General features: G+C 47.8%; 2 protein-coding genes across 12 annotated transcripts; one reads left to right on the top strand and one right to left on the bottom strand.

Annotated features, from left to right (window-relative positions):
* Positions 1–240: 240 nt before the first annotated feature.
* FBXL8 (F-box and leucine rich repeat protein 8) lies at positions 241–10,297 on the bottom strand. Of its 11 annotated transcripts, none has more exons than XM_075510541.1 (5): positions 10,158–10,297; positions 8,633–9,603; positions 8,268–8,474; positions 2,851–3,081; positions 241–2,317 (listed from the first exon to the last, which is right to left on the bottom strand). In XM_075510541.1, exons 4-5 carry the CDS (start codon positions 3,012–3,014, stop codon positions 1,342–1,344), a joined length of 1,140 nt encoding a protein of 379 aa, XP_075366656.1. In that variant the 5' UTR covers positions 3,015–3,081; positions 8,268–8,474; positions 8,633–9,603; positions 10,158–10,297; the 3' UTR covers positions 241–1,341. The 11 variants fall into 11 exon arrangements, with proteins under 11 accessions (XP_075366656.1, XP_075366658.1, XP_075366654.1 ...); XM_075510547.1 differs by having other exon boundaries at positions 242–2,317; positions 2,851–2,928; XM_075510543.1 differs by lacking the exons at positions 8,268–8,474; positions 8,633–9,603; positions 10,158–10,297 and adding exons at positions 3,795–3,855; positions 5,094–5,156.
* Positions 7,320–22,060, top strand: TRADD (TNFRSF1A associated via death domain). The gene is made up of 5 exons (XM_075510551.1): positions 7,320–7,574; positions 10,174–10,325; positions 12,899–13,176; positions 14,879–15,071; positions 16,100–22,060. Exons 1-5 carry the CDS (start codon positions 7,369–7,371, stop codon positions 16,405–16,407), a joined length of 1,137 nt encoding a protein of 378 aa, XP_075366666.1. The 5' UTR covers positions 7,320–7,368; the 3' UTR covers positions 16,408–22,060.
* The last annotated feature ends 513 nt before the right edge of the window (positions 22,061–22,573 follow it).

The following is a 22,573-nucleotide window of genomic DNA, read 5'->3' as shown; positions in this document are numbered from 1 at the left end:
TTTGTGAAGGCACCCGAATTGTTATTTTGGAATTTTCTTGTCCGAAACTTTGGCCGGCACAGATGAACAAGGCTGGCCAGACCCCAGGGCTGCGCATCTTTGGCAAGGTTTTGAAAAGTCAAAACTGTTAAGTTGGTTCGGCTACAGATCCCATGTTATTTGTCAAGAGAAATTATTGGGCTCTTAGGTAAGAAGAGAGGGTGATGAAAACAGCTACGCACAGAATCTATATGACAATATGCTTTATTATTATTATTATTATTATTATTATTATTATTATTAAAAATGCTCAGATAGCTCTAAATAGATGCTTGCAGTGTAGCTTTATGCCAGGATCTTTTCAACTCAGAAACTGCTCTTCAAATAACATTCACCAAAATCTTTGGTACAACAGACCAATACACACATGTCCTAATTCAGATGCAAGATAACTTGCATGTGAATGCAGATATCAGGTGCAAAAACTGTTAACGCTCTTGATTCTCCTAAGAAACACTAACAATGCAATGAAAGCAAACGTCTTTCCAAAATGCATTTGAATTATAACCTGGAAATCTGCATTCCCAAGCAACAGAAAGACAAGATGGACAAGGGAATTTGCAGGCCATGTGCCTTTTATTACTACCTTGTCAATGTTCTTCCTTAAGTGCTTTTTCTCCTGCTTATATTTCCTAACATAATTCATCCTGTTATATTCCTCCAAGCTGGAAGCTACCTGACAACTGGGTAATGGGTGAGCGCACCATCACCGAAATGCCAAAAGAGGAATTATCAAGGTTAGAGTGGATATTCCGTCAGATGACCACAGTTCGTTGCTATAGCTCACTGAATCTGCATGGCTAAGTACCCCACTAGGCAGAAAATGGCTGCATTGAAGCTGCCACTTCCTTCACTATTTAAGTAGTTGCTGGGCACCTGACACAGTGTGCTTGACTTTGAGGTGCTTTTAAAATGTAAAATCAAAATTAAATTTTGCTGAGGTCCTCAGTAAAAAACCAGGAAGGGTAAACTTGGCATTCCTGCTACTGCTAAATAAAGAAGCAGCGAAGAAAAGACCTGCCCTCCATAACCCAATAAAGAAAGACAGAAAAGAAAAAAAAAAAGGAAAAAAATAAGGGGCAATTCTATTTCTCCGTATAACCCTTTCTCTAACACACTTGAGTGTAAATGCTTGATCTGCAGACCAGGTGTGCATCATACATAACAGCCAGTGCTGGTGAAACGGCATGTTCTCAGTCAGTGCAGAAGGCATTTTGCAGCGTTTTCCTTATAGCCCTAAATCTTCTTTCCCTGTCCTCTTGCAGATCCCCACGATTTCCCCAGGAAGTCAGTAGGAGGCAGTCACTGAACTGTTACTGGTTTCCAGGGGTGTCGTTCCTTGGAGACCTTCAGAGTGTATTGTTTCAGACTGGGGCAGTGCGTGAGGAACGCTTCTACCACCTCCTGGCTGACCACACAGTAGCAGTGGATCTCCAACAGATTTCTGCACTGCCTAGCCAGATCTACTAGCGAGGAATTTAAGTCCTCCGAGGACGTGGTTTGCAGTGTGAGCTTCTTTAAAGTACTGCTGTAGCTCTGGGTGACAAACCTAATCTGATTTACCATGTAATTATAGGTATTAAGTTGCAGTGTGCTCACAGGTATATTCAGCTTTAGGATCCGTGGTATTTTGCAGGCAGGGACCGTATGATCAAACTCTAGGTCTACAGAGAGTTGAGGATGCTTTTGACTTACAGCAGCCCAGAGCTCTTCTGAGATGACTGGTATGTATTTGTCCAGGCGCTCACAGAAAATATCTAAATGGGTGAAAGCTGCTCTTTCGGGCTTGAGCAGTTCCTGGAATACGTCGTCAGACAAGCTGGCATAGTAAACCCCCAAGGCTGAGAGTCTGGGACATGCTCTGAGAACTTTCCTAATGGTGTCTGGTGCCACGTTGCATACCAGGGTGCGGTTGTTGATGAACAAACTGTGCAAGTTTGGGTTGGTGGTAGCTAAGAGTTCAACAAGCTCATCATCGAGAGTGAAGGGCATTTTTCGAAAATCAATATGCTGAAGATCTATCTGGTTTTTAGTGTCACATATATTTCGTATGCTCTGTAGGATGTCCTGGCCAGAGTAGAAATAGGGGTTCTCCCCGTTGCACACAATGCACAGCTGCTGCAGTTTGTGGTTCTGTTTTGCCAACACATCCAAGATGCGTGTCACGTTCTTCCGGTTGACCTCCTTGGACTGGTCAAACACAATCTTCAGGTGTTTGATTTGGCTGAGGAACTGGAGCAGGCTCTGCAGCATGCCTTCCTCATCCTCTGAATCACAGCTGGAAGGGTAAAACAAACTCTTAGTCACTGGAACGCTGAGCTGAGCAACCACAGAGCACATACTCCCCTTTACTAGTGTTTCTGCAAACATCAACAGATTCCCCAGACGTTTCTTCTCACTTGATGCCTGGAGAGTCACTGTAAGGCCAGAGGCTGAAGGAGTCAGGAGGTGAGAGGAGTCAGTCCCCAGAAAGACCCATCAGAGAAGTAAGTATCATGATGAAGTTGACTTGTTAGTAACTGTCTCTTGCCATTTTCAAATGGCAACTTAGAGCAACATACCTAAGATTGTAATACTTCCCGTAAAACCCAAATCATCAGCAGCAATTAAAAAACCCCAGTATATAACACGATTTTCTCTATTACATAAAAAGGTGCTAGTCACGTAAGATAATATCGTCACACATAGAAGTCACAATTAATGTCAGTAATGTCACAGTAGAGTGCAGTAAGTGTTTGACAGGCACTGAAAACATAATGATCCAGTTATGCCTGAAGAGATGCTTGGGCATTAGAAACCCACTCCTCTTACCTGATCTCTGTGAAATGCCAAACAGAGCTAGACGAAACAGCTGTAGCCCACTGTCTGCACACCTGGAAGACCGTGTATCTATCTCGAAGAGAAAGATAATAGAAAATTTGGATGAGGATTTCTTCTGGGATGTAGTTCCACAGTTCTGGAACTGGAGCAGGCATTTTGCTGATTCAGTCAGGTTTAAAAATGGGAAAAACTTCCAAAACTGCAATTAATTCTCAGAAGTCCCTGTTCAGAAAAACAAACACCAAAAAAATACAAACACAAAACAGAGAGAGAGACACACATACACATTAGGATTTACTTAACAAATCAAACCAATGCAACTGGATCACAGAGGTTGTCGAATGTTTTTCAAACTTGAAGTTTCACCAAATTTTGAAACTGAACACAAAAACGAGGAAAAACTGTTAGCCAATTGTTTTGCAGTTTTTTCAATCAATCCTAAGTAGCTGGGTGATACTCTTCAAGAGTTAAAGATGTCAGATCAAAGATGGGGGGGAAGCCTTTTTTTCCTGCAGTGAGGTTTCGCTACTCTAAGTAATAAAAATGCAAGGGAATTTTCTAGTACTGCTGCACTGGTATTCAAAAAGCTGAGACAGATTTCTCAAACTGTGGGGGAAAAAAAAAACGCAACTCTTTGCAAGCAGAAGCTCTGTACAGAAAACAGCCTCACATATCCATTTTTTACTGATAGTGAAACAGAAGGCCTATAGTAGAAACAGGTAGGTAGCTTAATTACAGTGGTCCTTGCCTGCGATAAGACGTGACAGTTAAAAAAAAATGTTTTATTACTGTGACTTCAGTTCTCAGAAATTGCATTTATACATGTCTGACTTAGAAATGGAAAAGCATATTTTGATTAACCTTTCATGTGAACTATAATGCAAAAGAATAAGCACCTGGGAAGAAGGCTGAGGTTCATAGCATCAGACCATTACCTTTTTCATTCTTCTTCCAAAATGTGTTGTACCCATCTTCTAGATTTCTGCACAAATAAAACTACCAACGTGACACGGTTTTTCAACCCTCTCATAAACAAGTGAGGGATTTTTAAATGCAAACATTCCCCTTCCTAGGCTAGCACTGGAGCATGGGCCAAGTCTCGCAATCTCCCTCCGAATTTCATGGTTGCTCCAGGCTCACTGAAGCTCCAGATCCTGGAGTCACAGCATTATCTCAGCATTGCAGGTTTCATTTAAATGAAAACCTATTCTTCTAAATATCCTCGAAGTAGGGAAAGAGTTGAAAACCATGAAGCAAGTACAGAGTAGTGATGCAAAAAGCATAATGCAGAGAGGAACACAATTGCACATTTTTCTAGAATACGCGGCTTTGAAGCGTGACTCGTTATTTTGAGTGCGAGGTGGCAGTAGCATAGCAGCTATACTATCTTATCTACCATCGTATCAGTGACAACCCCCTTTCCACCCACCATGAGCTAGAACGGCCAAGTGATACAGTCCTGCTTCCTTCCTGGGAACTTGCTATCTTCTGTCATTTTCTCTGACAATCACCTTGACAGCTCGGACCCTGCTCTTCTACTTTTAGCTGCTTTTAATACTGTCTCTAATACACGTTTGCCAAAATGTTAAACTGCTCTTTGCCCTACATGAAATCTTATGTGTTCAGCTCCTTTCATTTTCATAGGATATTTTTCCTTAAAGCCCAACCCCTTGGAGTCATGTGAAAAGGACCTTGAATCTCTTAGAAAGTAAGAGTGCATTTCTAGCCGTGCTGATTGCTTGGAAAAGCTTAAAAATACGGCCTGAGAGCAGGAAGGCAGGCAGACAGGCAACATTATCAGTGTTACTTTAAGTAATTGCGTGGCTGTGAGTCAGTGAGGAGTACGGTTCCCGGTCCCTGAACGCTGCAGGCTGGCTCGGGTCCACCTGAGGTGCCTGCCCTGCTGAGGACAGCCGGGTTCGGACCGTGTCTCGTGAGCCATCGAGGACCCCCGCGCTTTATGAACCACACGACGGAGGAGCGCTGCGGCTGCTGCGCCGGGCTTCGTCAGCTCTCGGCACAGCAGGCCCCAAGGCAGCCAGGCAGGCGCTGGCCGGGAGCGGGCGGGCGGCCGGCAGCCCCAACAGGAACAGGCGGTGCTGCACCCGGGCGAGACGCCCAAGGCGCCCGGGCCCGGCCGCCGCTCTCCCTGCGCGCCGAGCAGCGCGGGGAAGCCCCCCGCCGCGGCATCCCCCCCGGCCCCGCCGGGCAGCCCGGGACGGGGCGCAGCGTACCTCTCGGAGCAGAGCCCGGCCGCCTCTGCGCTCCCCGCCTGCGGCTCCCAGCACCGGCTGCGCCCCAGAGGGAGGAGCGGAGGAGGAGACGCCGAAAAGAACAGGCGGGAGGCGCCCTCCCTGCCCGCGGGGTGGGGGGAGCCGGGATGCTCCGCTGTCCTTTCTGGGAACGCACAGATTCATAGCCCTGTCCTCCTCCTCCTCCTCCAGCACCCGTCCCCCCCGAGTTACCCAACACCCCGCTTCCCTGCAGGGCCCCAGCACTGATCCTTCCCGCACTGCAGCTGCCAGGCTGAGGGGGAGCCTGTCCTCCGCCGGCCACGCGTTCCCCAGGCGGGCACGCCGCTGAATCCCGACACCCAAATCTCCTGCCGGCTGAGCCCCGCTGAGCCGCAGCCTCTCCCCTCGCTGGCACCTTTTTTTCCCAAGCGGCAAACAACAGGGTGAAACTCCGAGTGCTTATCAAGCACTTTGATTTCGCCACGCCAGATGCTCCCTGAAAGCATGCACTCAGCAAGGGTTAGTGGAAGAGAAACTCGGTCTCAGCTACCCTTTCCTTTTTTACCCCCTCAATATACAGCGAACAGATTAGCTTCAAGGAGAAATGTTTATGGGACATGGGTGGGTGATGGTCCCCACAGCAACTCAACCTGTGGTTCCCACTTGGCTCTGGGAGCCAGCACTGCTTCAGGCTTGTCTTTTGCAGGGGAAGGTTGGGATGTCTGGGCTCATTTAACCCCATTAACCCTTAAATGCATGAACTCACAAGTTGCTTCTTAAACTGTCAGCAAGTAAACGCCTGGCTTCCAGAAGCGCTGGCACCACCAGGCCACTGACCCTGAAGGGGGCTGTGGGTGCTGCCTGCCCACCAGAGCCTGATCCTGTAAAGGAGAGCACCCAGGACAGCCAGCCTGGATTAACCCCTTTCAGGGACTTATTTAAATTATATTTTTCCTTTGGCAAACAAATTCACTTATATTGTCAAAATACTGTTGTTGTAAAATAGCATTAAACATACATGGTTTTTTTAATATATATACATGTATACATAAAAAAATCTTTTATAATGCTTTCCACTTTTTTTTGAAGTTCAGTTCCCTGAGGAGTTTGCACAAACCGACTGCCAAGCCAGAGTGACAGCAGCTAGCACGTGGGCACAAAATGTGGCCCCAGGCCCACACCAGCTTCTCACCAGCTGTGGACAAACAAGGGAGCTGCTGTTACCCCTCTGCTCCTGGGAGGACATCTATGCAAGGTAAATGCAGCCTGGGCAGGAGGCTCCTACCTGAGGTTGAGTGACGGAGACCCAAATCCAGCTTCTTGCTTTGCTTGCCACAGAACCTCTCATGGACTCAGGAAAAGCTGCTTTACTCTCTCTACCTGTCTGTTCAGGTCATCAGAGGAGTACAGCCTCTGGAGTTAACAGCCTCACCAGGCTCAGAAAGAGGCGGGAGACCATTCAGGTATCGCTGCAGGAAGGACTAAACCAGAACATCCAGCAGAATTCAGCAGCTATATTGACACCATCATCTTACCCCTCCTGTAGGAGACGCAAGGACCAGCTGAGGTGTCCCTACTTGCCTGCTGAGCCTGCTGGATTTGCCTGGAGAAGGAAACTCCACATCATTAATCCCTCTCCCCTCCTGAGCAAACGGACACCCGTGCATGCTGTTACAGATGCTGCAGAGTTACTGCATTCCACAATTAAATTATCCTAGGACACTTTTTCAAAATGAGTTCCAGGGAAGGGAGGGCATGCTAGCTGAACTTCCTCTGCTACTCAGTAATTACTGACCCAACCAATCTTTGTTTTCACCGTTCACTCGCGTTAGCAGCATCATGGGGGAAAGCTGAAGAGTGCTGGCCAGGACCCATCAGCCTTGCGGTCTGCCAGCCACAAGCTATGCAGGGGGTTCAAGCAACCCTTCTTTCCTCCATCCCTAATGGACCAGGGACATGCACCCGGTCGCAGCCAGTGGGCAGCCCTCAAGCTCTCTGACCAGAGTAATTTCTGACCGTCGTCTATATCCTCACCGACATGAGTGACCAAGTGGCCGAAGCTGGGTGGGCATTCAGCTGCCGCCGGAGCCACCGGCCGCGTTGTGGCGTGGAGACCCGGAGGCGTCAAGGCACGGCAAGAACCGTTCAGACCTCCTCAGCGAACAGCATCTCTCCCTGTCGGCTGGCCTTGCCACCGGCTTCGGGTGGAAGTAGCACGGGCTGAAATCCAGCTCTCGGGGCTGTTTTTTGAGGCAGCACAAGAAAAACGGAAGATATGCACGGGAAGTGGAATACCCCTCGCATTTCAATGGGGTTTTTCTTCGCTTTTCCGTTAACCCGCCTCCGCCCGCACACAGCCCGGCTCCCCAGCGGGGCTGGGGCCGCCCGGGGCCCGCCCGGACCGTGTCGGCGGAGCAGCGGGCGGCGCCGCGCAGAGGCGGAAGTGGCGGCGCCGAGGCCGGTCGGCGGCGGTGGCAGAAGGTAAAGCCGCCCGGAGCCGCCGGAGGGGCCCGGGGCTGCCGCGGGCGGGCGGCCGTGGAGGGGGCCGGGGGCGCGGGGCCGCCTCCCGCCGGCCGGCCCGGGGGCGCGGGGCCGGGGCTGCCGCCGGGCGTCGGGGGCCGCGGATCGTCTTGGGCGCGTCCCGCCGGGGCGGGGCAGGGCCGGGCCGGGCTAGCGGTGCGCTCTGCGGCCCCCCCGGTGCTGCCCCGGCTCGCAGGACGGCGGTGCCGGGGCGTCGGCGGGGCGGGTCAGCAGGCCCCGGCATCGGACCTGGTCGGGACAGCCAGGCACCGGGGAAAACGTGGTGTCACCACGGGCGGCACAGCCCGGCCGTGCCGGGGCGGGTGGCTGCCTTGGACTCACTGCCCTAGCTCCTTTTCCTTAAATAAAGACAGCCCCCTCCCACTTAGCCTTTTACAGGCATTCAGCAGCAGCCGCCTGACGCGTGCCAAAGGTCGTCGAAAAAGGCAATAACGATGATCACATACGTTACTTACTGCCTGGGCCTGGTTTTTCTAAAGCACCCCACAACGGTTTGACCCTGCTGCTGCTCAAACCCACAGTGAGGGGTCCCCACCACCGAGTGGGGTCTGGGATGGGGCAGTGCTCGGTGGGCTGGAAAACTTGCCCACTGGGGTAGCACTGCAAGAGGCACAACAGCAAAGGGCTCCTTACTTGAGTTTTTGCAAGCCTGGTGTAATTTCCAGGCTCCCCAGCGTTGCTCAGTCGAACTAGGTGGTTGCTGAAGAGCAAGAGCCTGGTCTGTGTGGGGAAGGGGTGCAGGGGCAGCAGGGTCCATGCTGCAGCGATGGGAGCAGCATGAAACAGGGTCCTTGTACTTCATGTGCCTCTGGGCTGATAGGGAGCTCTCAGGCATTTGCACTGCAAAAGATGAATTGTTCTATGGGTTAAATCTTTTAAATATTCCATGTCTGTAGTTTTCTAAGATGTTACTCAGATTTCTGTTACCCTCCTGCGAGACGCTAGGAGATGGGTGCCTAGATCCCAGACTTCCCGCTGTTTGAAGGCTCAGACCAGACCTGGACTGCAGCAGCAGTGCATCCTCCTCTTTCTTCTTTACGAGATGATTTTCTAAAAGGCCTGTGTGATGTGGGAGCCCCTGGCCTGGAAACACTCACTTCTGCATCCCGCAGGCACTCCTCAAACTCCAAGTTCAGTGTGAATTTTATGATTCGCTGGTTATTTCCTGTATTTTCTGAACAAGTAAAAGGCTCCCATGCTGGGCACAGTTCAAGGTTATAGTAAGAAAACAAGGTGGGCCACATGTTCCAGTGCCCTATTGGACATGCTGCAAGGGATGGAAATGGTTCCCAGCCCCAGCTACCACCTGAAGGAGAGCCTGTCCATGGGAGGTCATCCTTCTTGGTCTGGCAGCCCCTGGTGACAAAAGAGCTTCACACCCACAATCTAAAGGACATCTGAAGAGACGGGCGCTGTCGTGGCCAGCAGTTATCCTGTCAGGCCAGTGCTTGGCAGCCAAGGGAAGATTATTGAGGCTGAGCAACAGGGCAGAAAGCAGGAAGGAAGGGATGCCAGTGGGGATGCAGCTGATGGTGTGACAGAGGTGCAAACAAGTAGTCAGAGAGGGGGCAGGATTTGGGACTGGGGCTGAGGCAAAAGCCCCAAATTACTTGTCACTATGATGTGATGGAAGGGCTGCCTCTGAGCACCGCTCTCTGTGGGAACAGTTTTGGGGGCTCATGGACACACTCAGGCAGTTTGTGTACACACCCAAAAGGAGAGGTGGCCATGCCTGTCTCCTGGGCTGTCAGGCACTCTCCAGCTGCCACAGCCTCAGTCCGGCATTGCCCAATCTAGCACAGCTTTTCTGTTCTGAGTATCCGTAGCCTGGGAGGTGTTTTGGTTTGTCTTTGCCTTGGGAGCAGAGTTGGGTGCAGCTGCGGTAGATGTAAGTGTTGCATTAGCTGGCCAACGAGGAACAGGCATGATGAGAATGGAGAGGTGGATGTGCTGTCTTCCAGGTGCATTGCTGCAAGAGGCAAATGGTGGGAGAGGAATAATAAATGAGCTAGTACGTAAAACAGAGGGATAGCCCTGGGTGTCCTGGGCTCTGTAACGTATCCTTTAGTGAGGACAACCAGGGGACCAGGACCTCGGGCAAAACGCCTCTTGCCTGCAATAGGGTTTCAGTCCATATGAACGTGCCAGAACCAGGACTGCTGGGTGCTCCCCTGGAGTGCCCCAACTATGCGTCTTTAGACTTCGCCAGCTTCGCTGGGCTGCCAGAGGCATGAGGACTGAAACTCTTTGCTTCAGAGTCTCTTTGGACTATAAAATGAATGGATTCCAGTGGAAAATGAAAGCAGAGCTTTGTGAGCTGCTGAGTCTTTAGGACACCATGTCCCACTGTGCTGTGCTTTACAGAATAACAGTAAACTCCTCAAAAGTTACACTTGCTTTAACATCACCACCTCCTCTAGGAAATAAGGGTAAATCCCCATAATCCTGTCATGCTTATGCTTAGTGTTTGCTGTAAGCACTCAGCCAGCATCAGACCATTCTCCCTATGGTCTCGCAGCTCACCTGTGTGATTTTGTAGGGTGCTGAAGATGGCAGGCAGCTCCGCTCCTTGGATCGGCAGTGCTTATCTCTTCCTCCAGTCGACATGCAAGACCATCGTTCTGCCGTCTCTCTACGAAAGCTCCCAGAAGAAACCTAGTGTGTTCAAGGCGCTGAAGCTGGCATTAGCAGGTATCCATCCTCTCCGATATCTTGGCACGCTCTCTCATCTCTTCACGCAATGCCATGCCTTTCTTTAATCTCACATTCATGGGTAAGGAAAGCTGGTGCTCACTGTATTTAGGAAAGACAATAAAGTGGAGCAAGTTCAGCAGAGGTCCAACCAAGATGGTTGGGGGCTGGAGCACTTGTCCTGTGAGGAGAGGCTGAGGGAGTTGGACCTGTTCAACCTAGGGAGGAGAAGGCTTTGGGGGACCTACCAACAGCCTGCGAATACCTACAGGGAGGGGGAGATGGAGCCACACTCTTCACAGTGATGCATGGGGAATAAGAGGCAACAGGCACAAATTGAAACAAGAGAGGTAGACACCAGGTATAAGGGCAAACATTTTCCCCATGAGGACAGTCAAGCAGTTGCCCAGAGCGACTTCCTTGAGGGTTTTCAAAACAGGACTGGATAAAGCCCTGAGCAACTTGGTCTGACCTCAGAGCTGACCCTGCTTTGCATGGGAAGTTGGGCTAGAGACTTCCTGGGCTTCCTTCCAACTTGAATTATCCAATGAGTTATCCTACTTGGATATGTTTGTTTAAACCCATTTATGTAAGAGGGGAAAAGATTGCAATTGCTATGAAAGAAGATTTAATTTCTGTCTTTATACCACCACAGAAACATTATTTCTGCTTTGAGAAGCCGATTTTTAAAATTAGTGGTAGCCAGTATAAGTTCTTTTCTGATATAAACAGGCACAATTACATTAGCTTCAACTGTATGTAACCCTATCTACATCAAAAAAGGACTTGACATGCAAATGGCCATAAAACTATGTTTCTCTATTCACCCTTGCACCAAGCTGACTGCAGACTAATAGTAATTTGAAGAGTTTATCATACTTACCTAAAATGACTCTCATGGTGTTCTTTACCTGTCATGCAGCTGAGCCTACATTGTTTAACTGGGCTTGTGTAACTATACTGTAATTTATTCTGGCAGTCATGAGTCTAGCCAAGTCAGCTAGTTTATCCAATACAGGCCTGCTCATCTTGTGGCTCAATCCAAAGATGTGAAGCAGCAGGAAGCCCGACACAGTTGTCCAGTTAGGCTCAATTTATGGCTGCTTTGTGTCACTGGAGTGTGAATCTGCTCACACATTTAAAGGAAAGCCCGCAAAAATCCTACTATGCTTATTCAGACCCAAAAAGGACATGAAATGTGAAGCTGCCTGAAGTTTCATGAAGAAACGCATGCAAAGTCCTCTCATTTGAAGTAGCTTTACAGCTCTCTTGTACACCATTCTTAAAGGTTTCCATGTCTGTGCAGCTTTTCTCTCCCCAGCCCTCTTACCCTGTTATGGAAGCTTTTGTTTAACCAGCACTCAGGAAAAACAAAGCATGAAGGAAGCAATAAAAAGACATTTCTGGTCAGCCACAGTGAATTAAAATGCCTCTTCTAGGTGCCTAGCCCCATGTCGCAGTTACACATCTGGTCCAAACTAGACTTTCTGATGCAACCAGGACTCTCTAATCCTGTAAAGCCACTGTTAGATCACATACTTTTAAATGCCAGGTCACTTGTCCTGGCTAATGTGGAGCACACAAGTCTGCTTTGCCTTGGGATTATCCTCCAAGCATGTCTAAGTAATGCCATGATGTGTGGTTTAGAAATACCTGATGTAGTGCCAGTCTGAGCTGGTACCTCCGTAACGGCCCTGACAGGCCAAGAGGTTAATTTGGGTCTGGAGGCAGTACAGCCAGCCTCCCACAGGCCTCTACTGCAAAAAAGAGAAAAACACGTACTCTAAACTGTCATCATCAGCATATAAAACCCCTGTGGAGACAAGGTCAAGGTGCACAGCTAATCAAAATTAGATTTTGGTGGGAGAAGGAAGAATGAAGGCCTGGACAATTTCTGTTGTCTATGTTGCCCATGCTCCCCCCACACTAATATTAGAGGGTACATCCCTGGCTTCTCCTTGCTTAGATTTTACCATGAATTAATTCTCTGGGCAAAAGAGCTTAACAAGTCAAGGTCCAACCTCAAGCAGCCTAATTCCTGTGGCTGGATCTATCATTCACCATTTGTGCGATGTGTTGAAGGCTCAGAGCCAGCCAAAAGTTACTTCTAGGCATGGGGTGTAGAGGAAACGCTGGGTCTCTTTCCAGGACCTTCATCACTGCATAAAACTCCAGTCACAAGGACTGAAGTCTGGCTGAGCACTGAGCTGAACTATGCGCTTTCATCTATAAAACTGTCCTGTGCTACCAGTTTAGTGTAACCATTTCTGTCCTGGAAATGGAACCTCAAACTTAAAACCTCCCCTAATAAACAGTGTTGAGATAATTACCTGGGGTGTAGTACTATATGGCTTCAGTTGGACACCATACTTCATGGGGATTGATGGTGGCAGGGCAGCAAACACTTAATCCTTTCCTCTTGCTTTTACGTACAGGTTTTTGTCCCAGAGGACTTTATCACAGAGAGAAGGGAATTCAAAAGCTACTCCATTGCAGGCTTGGTGGTGGATGGGAGGGGTCTGGGTTGTCTGTCTCATGCCTGGATAGTGACTCTGCTCACTTCTCCCTGCCAGACTCCACCGGCAGCGTGAATGGTGTGGACATGCTCAAAGTGCACTGCAGCCACCCACACCTGATAGTCCAGCTCAAGTTCTGCAAGCAGGAGAACTGCCGCCGGTTCCTGCAGAGTTACCGGGAAGGAGCGCTCCAGGAGTCCCTCCAGAATCACCTCCAGCTCTCCTTGGCCGTGACCACAGTGCCTCTTGAAATGGAGCTGAAGGCTGGCAACGAGCACCTCGACAACATGCTGAAGGATGAGGATCGCTGCCTGGAGTGCATCTACAGAGAAAAGGTGAATGGGAGAGGGAGGGAGGCCAGGCAGCAATGAGGAATGGTAGCACAAGACTCAGGAAGGTGGGTGCAAATCTTGCTTTCCTGCAGCATGCTGGGTTGTTGACTTTTCTGTCCTTCAGTTCTCAACTGTAATATGGAAAAACTCTGCCCTTCCCCAGAAAAGAGCCGTGCACTTTTCTGGAAGGGCAGTAGAGTTACCTAAAACAGCCTACAGAGATTCTGCTAAATCACTGTGGTTACTGTGTATAACAATTAGTTATCAACACTAAGATGAGGAATTCTAGAAGGCACAGTTGACAGCACAAGCAGGTCTGCCTCGATACACCTGTTGGGCAGGCAGAGAAGACAGCAGTCCTGTGTGGAACCATCACTGCTCAGCACCTTCCTCCCCCACCTCACATACCACCTCCTCTGAGAGTAGCAATGGTAACTGCACCTAGAAATGGGCGTGAGTGCAAACACTCTGCACATTATACCAACAACTTGTGACAGAGTGGGGACACACAGCATCTGCTGCCAGCAGGAATAGGCTGCCCTTCTGAAGGCAAAGTCTCTCTCTCTTGGGGTGATACCTAACGTCTAGCTCATCACACACTTTGGCACTGGCACTCTAATCCTGCTAGCAAGAACAGCGAGATCTTGTCATCTCACCACAAAACCAAGGCACTTGACATGATTACACTCATTGCCTTTCTCCTCTCCTCTTTTTTTTCCACCTGGAACTAGCAATACCTTATAGCTCTGAGGAATAGGTAGTCACCATCTACTCAGGAAGATTAGGCACAAGAGCATGTTTTGCCAGGTTGCTTTTCTGCAAGCACAGAGAATGAAATGCAAACATTTCAGCCCTGGACCAAATAACATGTGATATTATCCCATACCCTGTCAACTTCTGCTTACTGCTCCCTCCCTCTGCTGAACTAGCTGACTGGACAAAAGAGATGGGCTTATTCTCAGTTCCCCAAAACTGACTCAGTCTGACCTCTGCCTAACAGTGCAACAGTTAGAAAGATGACACTATGGCACAGCCGTCACTGGCTGAGGGCGGTGCTGGGTACCTGCTGTACACGAGCTAAACACTAGACTGAGTCAGAGCACTCGCCAGGTTCGACTCTTCCCATGTGCTTTGCCTTCTTTCCTCCTTTTCTCATTATCTGCTTTTTGGAGGTCAGACTAGTTTTCTCTTGGTTAGTGAAAAAAACTGGCTTGGAGAGGATCCAGGAACAACAAAACTTAGGTAATGGAGGGGCAGAGAGAGAGACGGGGTGTAGCAGGAGCTGCCTGCTTTGGTGGCCATGAGCTGTTGGATAAGGTCACCCTATTCTGTGGGTCTGACCCTCATGTGGAGTAAGTCAGAGAAGCCACGCTGCCTATGGTGCACCCTAATTCTTGCAGAGGGCTGCTGAAAATAAACATGGACTAGTAACAATTTTGTGCAACTTGTAAGTGCTCACTGCTGCACGTGAGAAACCCAGGAGGGGGAGATTGCCTATTTCATACATATTACAGATGCAAATTCACAGATTTACAGCCAGAACTCCATTAGACTCTCCCAGTTGATCAGTTTACAACTTGGGCTATAGCTATCTTATTGCTCCTCTCTTGGCACCATCATCTTAAGGTGCACCTTCCAGCTAAGCATCTGCAGCTTTGCGAGATGGTGAACCTGGCACGAATCACTGATGCTGTTTGCATTACAGCCTGACCGCCTGCGGGATGAGGAGATCACAGAGCTGGAGGAATGCCTCAAGAGCCTGATTGTTCACCAGAGCATCAACAACAATCTGGCTGTAAAAGACTGTGCATCTCTGAACTCCCCATCTCTACCTTATCCTTCTCAAGGCAGCTCCCTTTCCCCACAAGTCACCTTCATCTTTCAGGGACAACAGTTCGGTGAGTAGCTAGAACTGACCAAGAGCGCCCTTGGTCTTCCTCACCTCAAAGCCCAAAAGGGAGGATTAATGTGACTGCATATTGGGGTCTACCTCAGATAAATCAAATATTTCCCAGCATCTCATAAGGAAGGAATTACAGTAGTCCTAAGATATTGCCATACTGCTTCAGATCAGACCTCAACCTGTTTTCTTTCTGGGGTGGCACAGAACCAGATGCTTCAGAATCTGCGTCCCTTCCAGGTTCCTCACGTTTTAAAACTCCCTAATACCGAAAGGAAGAATACAGAGTAGTTCTCTTCCTCCACATCATTTGGTTGAGGTGAGTTAATAGCATAGGCTGGATCAGACTGGGAAGGTTACTACAGGCACCATCAGCCCTGCTTTCAGCCAGGACCGATTTGTCCAGGCTCCCTCCAGTGCACTGGCTTTCTTTGGGGTCTGTCCCCTACAGAGAGCATTCAGATAGTCTCACATAGCAATTTTAGCTTGAGATCAGCTAGATCATTTCTGAGCGTGCTTAAGCTGTGTATACAGTCTCCAGTGCTAAACAGCCAAGGAGAGAGCTCCTGCCTGTGTTTCAGTATTTTGAGGATGCTTAGGTAGGGAACAGGGAACTTGGTCAGAAAGGCCTTGCTGAGTTGCTTTTGAAAGGCTGAAACAAATAAAGAGGATGTCCATCAGAAAAAAAGAAAAAAGAGCTCTGGAGAAAAAAAAAAAAGGAAATAGGCATTGCCAAGCTTGCAGGGTAGGGGCAAGCCCAGATACTCTGATGTTGTGGGAGGATTTCAGTAGGGTCAGTCCCTTTAGCTTCACTGATCTTGTACTTCTGCTCCCAACTCACAGTGCTGCCCTGGTGTTAAAACACTGGAGGACGAGCGGAGCAGCTCCACAGCAGTTTAATAGCATGCTGTGGACACTGAACAGATTCCCTGCTCCACAGAATATTGAGTGAACCTTGGACTGGCCTAAGCTGCATCACATCAGCCATGAAACCCCTATGTTTTACCTGCCCTCTGTCCCTTTCAGCCAACAGAACGCTCACACCAGACGACCACCAGAAATTTGCCAAGCTTGTGTCCAAGAAATGGAAGCAAGTGGGTCGCTCTTTGCAGAAGAACTGCCGGGCCCTGCGTGATCCTGTTATTGATAACCTGGCCCTTGAATATGACCGAGAGGGACTATATGAACAAGCCTATCAGCTGCTTCTCAGATTTATCCAGTCGGAGGGGAAGAAGGCCACAATAGCACGGCTGATCGCAGCCCTGGAAGAAAATGGTCTCGTCAGCTTGGCTGAGGAGCTCTTGGGCCTCCATTCCAATGAGGACTGCTCCTAGAGCCCAAAGGGTAGTGGCATTGCTAAGGGCTTTCTTGCTTTAGCTAGCATATGAGACTGCTGCCAGTGTCTGGGAATGTAAAGTCCTGAAAATCACCACAGGTTTCCATGTAGATGGGAATGCCCAGGGGAGAGGTTCTGTGCTCGCAGAAGCCAGCACAGACCTCTGACATTCCTTATTTCATTCTGTTTCCAGAAGTCAACATTACCTTCCTGTGAACTGGTGAGAGAGGCTTTCAGCCTGACTTCCTTCAGGACTGAAATGTCACAGGGAAGCAGCCAGACAGTTAGAGAGCCCTAGGAGAGGGTGGGGGAGAGGAGAAAAGCAAGGAAGGCATCTCGGAGAATTTCTCTGGGAAGCAGACAATGCCACTTTCTCAGGCTGCAGCCCAGAGCCATCACTTGGAGAGCTGCAATATATTTTTTATATTCAAGACATTTATGCCCCCAGGCATGACATCAAGCAAAGACAGAGGGGAAATTAAGGAAAAGTCAATTTTATATTATTTTTCTTCTTCGTTCTTCAAATGAGGAACATCGGTGGCAAGTGCATCTGTCCTGCCCTACCTTACTGTAGCTCCTTCCCACCTCTCATCACCTGAAGGTTTCCCTTTTACCTGGGACAGTCATAATCTTCCACAGGGCACAAGATTGCTGCTGTACAGCAAATTTCAGGCACTGAACAAGCAATATGGACAAACACAAATTCAGAGAATGATTCCCAACTTTTTCTGGACCGTGGTGGACAGTAGTATATTGACTACATTGCGCTTAGTTCTTTCCCACCAGCCTGAGGGAGCCTGCATCTGTGAAAAGCAAAACACAGTGCTGGAAGGAAAATAAGTTTCCTAGTCAGCAAGTTACCTGTGGAGCGCAGATTGGAACTGCTGCTCTAGGTGTGTCACAGCATCAAATACCGTCCTGACCCCAGCCCACAGAGCTGAGTAATTGCCTCTGACCAGCTGGCTGCTAGTGCCTTCGCTCTCTTCTCACCTGCCCTTGGCCTGCTGAGTTCACCGGAGAGTATAGCTCACACCATCGTGTCTCACAGGAGTTGGGATTTGCACAGAGCCTTTCCCTGGTGGTGGTGTCACTGTGTGACAACTGTGACAACTGGGCATCAGCTGCTGTGCCTGGATTTACCTGCCCTGATTTTGAGGGTTAAAAATGGCTTAAAGGACAAAGCACCCAAACCCCAGGGCTGTCTCATGCTTTCAGTTCCAGTGGGAGAAGCCGACTCTCTGCTGGTATGGTTGATGCAGACTGCAACAGAGCAGAGTTTACACCTTCGCCCGTAACAAAGCAACAAGTATCTAGCATGACATGGGTCCCCATGAAGCACAACAGCAGCTTGATTACCTTTGACGTATTCCCTACACTTTCCTGATATGTTTCTACTTATCCTTTTTCATTAATTCTATCCCTCTTTGCGCTTTCCATCTGTGGGAATAGCCAGTGGGTCTTGGAAATTATTTCAGATGCAGAGGGTGGCTCTGCCAGCACATGTAAAGCCTGTGTGTGTACGCAAAGTATCGGGCCACTGGCAGTCATGGTAGGACCAGCTTTCAGACAGGCAAACCCTGATGGTCTTTTAAACCACAACTAGCATCTTAATCCTCCCTAGAATCAAAGCTGTAATTTGGTAAAGAGGGACAGGACATGGGATTCAGTGTGGGCTCAGATCCGAGCTCCTGGGACTTGTACCGCTCCCGTAGCTTCTGCTAAAATGCATGCTGTGAGCATCAGCTAATTGAAGACCCGGATCAGGAGGATTTAGATGGACAGCTTCTACCTAGCTGGGGTCCACGTGCCTTAGATGTGCTGAGCATCGCTTTCCTCAGTGTAAGCCTGAGGAACCTGGCTTTTTTTCTGCAGATTTTGAATCGCGAATGTTATATACACAGTGTGGAAAGGAAATGGGGGGGGTCAAAGATTGAGAGAATGTTTTCAGGGTGTGAGTGAATCTGTTTCTGTCTTGCCCTTAGCTTCAAAGGAAGCAGGACTTCGTGCAGGCACCATCTCTACAAAGACTGTGGCTCCATGACCTTTTATTAAGCCATTCTGCGTCAGTGCTGTGGCAGTCTCATCTCCCGTACTCCTGCTCCATGTCCTACCCTCTCCCTTACAGTAGTACCAGTGCTCCTCCCAAAATGAAGCAATTATCTCTCTGACAGTTTTGCTTTTGGGATCAGCACAGCGATGCTGATCTTTGTTAGTTTAGGCTGCTGTGGAACCATACCTCAAAGCATTTAGCTTTCCTGCCAGATCCCAACTGGGGAACTGTTTGGCAGCAACCCACCTGGCAAATGGTGTTAAAAAAAAAAAAACAAACAAAAAACCAAAAAACCAACAACAAAAAACCCATCAGAAACTTGAAAATTACTTTAACAGCAAGAAGGTTTGCTCTTGATTTTGCAAAAATGATTTTTTTAGAAAACAAGGTCATATGCATAGCCTGCTGTCTCATTTGTAATGAATATTTCTAAGCTCTCAGACTAGCTATTCATGTGCACAACTTTCATACACAGTTATAAGGCAGCCACTGAGTAGTGAGAACTGCTAGCTTTTATAGCATTTGTTAATACTCAAAATGAGAAAGACTTATTATTCAGCATCTACTTCAAGTCAAAAAAACTTCTTTGGTGCTATTACTGTATTACAGAGGACTAAGCATGAATGCTTTTTTTCTTAATGCAAACCTTGTGCATTTAATTTCTCTGCCAGCAGTTGGCATATGTGTTTCCTCTTACTCACGGATTCCCTCTCAAAAGTGCCTCTTAAGTGCTGAAGCTCCTGGCAACCTTTCTGGAATATCGTAATCTTTAACAGCATTCACAGGTGCCTTTATTGCAGAGACTCAAAGGAAAAGGGTTTTCCAGTGATACTCCATGGTGGAATTGTCTTGAGCATATGGCATGGTTTGGGACCACAGCAGTGGCTGTTTCATACCTTCTTTTCCGTGATCAGTCATCATCATTAGATGCAATGAAAACTCGATTCTGGTCTCAAGCAGACTCCTTCCTGCTAAAAGAGTAGGGTTTTTTAGTATTATCTGGCACAAACATAGATAGAGACAATTTTCACAGAAGCCTTAGAATGAAATAGATCAATCGGATCGTGAGTACGTGATGTCACTTGCATTGATTTGGCATTTGGCTGGGGCTTGACTCTGAATTTACTTCTGTTTTACCCAGAAGATTTTACAGCGGTTTTACATCAGTGTGCAAAGACAAGGGAACTCGCATCATGCAGGGAAGGAAGAAGCAGTCACAAAGGAAAAAAACTTTAGCAGAGATTTGTTGAAGAAATTAGAGACGTGTCTACCTCGGATAGTAATGCAATGAGTGGAACTGAAGAAAGAGCTAGATGTTGGGGATACTTGCTGATACACCAGAAACTCAGTGCTATATGCTAGACCAAGGGCTATAATAAGCACCCCTGGTGACTGCCTGGCTGTCACGCTGTTGGAAGAGGAGCGCACTCGTGCTTTACTCCTTGCCTGTGCAAAGTTAGTTGCAGATATACTGCACCTACTCAGATGCCAGACATGCAAGCAACACTTCCTTACTACTATTTATACCGATTAGCTAATGTCTAGTGTGTGAGACAAGCCATGGGCAGTGCTGCTGTTGGTGAATTCGGCCTTATCCTGTAGCAGCTTTTCTTTATGTATTGAAATATGTCTGGGGAAAAAAAAAAACAAATTTCAGGCGGGTGGTGGTGTTTCAGAAGCAAACATGCAGCAAACCAGCACACGATATTAAAAGCAAATAAAGATGCTAATCAGTTGCATATGAAAAAATGAAATAGACAAAGTATAAAACAAACAGCAAAAAACAGGCCAAAATGCGCTTACAGGAAGGGATCCAAGAGGGCTTTTTTGTGGTACAGATTGTTTTTGTAGTTTTAGCAATGTTTCAGGTTTGAAGGAGGCTCCTTTCAGTCTGCCAGAAAGAATAAAAGATCCATCCAAAGGAGAATTTGAATGATTTGTTTTGGCATAGCTGAGCTACAGTGTTCAAATGGATAATAACAAAGAGGAGAGTGAAAGTTAAAATGCTCACCAGATACACTTTGACATGAGGTATCTGATAGAAGTAAACCTGAGAGTACACCCTGATATAAAATTGTCACGAAGGAAAAATACCAAACTGTCCTGGAGGGCCGAGTCAGTGAAAGGCTGACCTTGACCCTCTTAGATGCTTGTTGAAAATACACCATAGATTAATTCATCTGCTGAAGACGATGATGCACCATCATGGCAGATAGGTAAGGTGCTCTCTTCCAGCAGCTTCAGTTCTCAAATGCCACAGCTGCTCACAGTGGACCAGTTTGTCAGGTGAAAGCAGTACTTGACTCAAAAATAAGGAAAGGGTTCAGCATTATTGATCGGAAGCACTGAAAAAATCACGAGCCAGACCTTAAAGAAATCATAAAATTTTCTTCCAGATTTTCATAGCAAGTCAAGTTAAAAATGTCAACAGCTCGCAGCAACACTTTCCAGGTTTCCATTTTCAGCTTCAGCCCTACCATTGAAGAGATGGATATCTGGATTATTGTTAGTGCAAAATGGGTGCTAATGTCACAGCACTGCAGGTTATAGAGCTTTATGAAAAAATGAGAGCCTCCAAGTAAAAAAACAGTTTGCTGGAGTTTCATAGCTGGGAAGTCTCAGAACTGTATCCATTTCAAAATCTGGGGGAAGCTGAGGCAGAAAACAGAATATACTTTGCACCACTGTCAAGATACAGAAAACGTAAGGCCAAAAAAGTGTGTAGGCTTAGAGCTGAGGGAAGCTACTTGTTCAGAGAAAGCATAAGTGCTTGGTGCGGACACTGCTCCAGATGAAGGACTTTTCCCAGTGTGAGGAAATTGCAGTATTTTTCCTTACCTGTTAATTTTGCCATTCATTTCGAAATCCAGTTCAGCATTGAGAAGCCATCCTGCTGCCTGGGTCACCATGTCATCTCCCCTCTGCAGTTTCGAAAGGTACCTTAGAGCCACCTCCGAGTCACGCCCCAGCAGCTGCCCACAGACTCTGAAGCCAAAAGTGACCGTGTACAGCAATGAGGAGCCTTGAATTCACTTAAACCGCTGATTTAGTTGAACTGAAAATTCTGCTATAGCCGTGAACCTCTGGTATTGTACACCTTAAACCGAGGAGATACTGGAATGGGAGTCAAGAAGGTTTCTTCAGTCTAACCCACATATTGGGGTGTGTGCATGAAATTGGTGAGTTACACTGCTTTACACTGAACAAGGGTGTCTGGCCATTTGTCTTTTGTACAGAGTTGGGCTCAAACGGTGAGACAATTTAAGGCCTAGAGTCAAAAATTATGGTTTTTTTTTCTTCTCTGGGTTGAATTTTAAAGCCACTGAAGGGGTTTGGCCATACATCTCTAACTGAAATCTGTTGGAGATGTGTGTTTAAGTCCCTTAGTCATCAGTGGAAAAATCCCGTGCTAACCTTCTAATTCCAAATTTCTGTGATATTCAGCATCATATCTGGATCAGCCATCTACAGCTATGGACTACAATGCCATGTATACTCAGGTCTAGGACATTCAACCTCCAAGGAATTGTCTTTCATAGAAAAACACACCTTGGTCTATTTTTTCCTCCATTCTTTTTTATAAATAAATATAAACTTTTCATCAAAAGTGCCTCAGAGACTTTCATTAACCACCTAATGCAGTAGTAAGAAAGGGGTTCACTGAAGTTCTGGCCACGTTGGCTATCATCAGCTCTCAGAGGAGCATCCAGCCAAAGTGTCTGGATGCACAATAGGGTCCTGCCCCAAGTCGTATGTTTCTACTGACATGCCAAGGCTGGTGCCCCATCTGCAAGTTAGTGGCTCTGATTTCAAGTTGAAACCGAGCTCAGCCACCATGTTTGTTCAGTTTCCGGTTACCGCTTTGATGAGCCTTTTTTAGGAAACATGGCCAGAAGGGGAAGTTTGTCCCAAACCTGGCACCTGGCAGAGCCCCCTGTGTCTCTTTCACTGCTATTATGTATCTGGGACTTCTCCGAGGCCACAGCATCGCTGTAATCCCAAAGTGCCTCGCTATTAGTGACCTTTCTCACAAGGCTGTCTGCCCCGTAGGTGGAGAGCCAAGGAGCTTGGACATTAAATCTTCTCCAGCGGCTTTGCACAGGAAGCCACTGGC

The sequence above is a fragment of the Mycteria americana genome, chromosome 8, assembly GCF_035582795.1.
Source record: "Mycteria americana isolate JAX WOST 10 ecotype Jacksonville Zoo and Gardens chromosome 8, USCA_MyAme_1.0, whole genome shotgun sequence".
Taxonomy (NCBI): Eukaryota; Metazoa; Chordata; class Aves; order Ciconiiformes; family Ciconiidae; genus Mycteria; species Mycteria americana.
The sequence above is the reverse complement of the archived record's forward strand: the minus strand, read 5'-3'. Positions and strand labels throughout refer to the sequence as shown.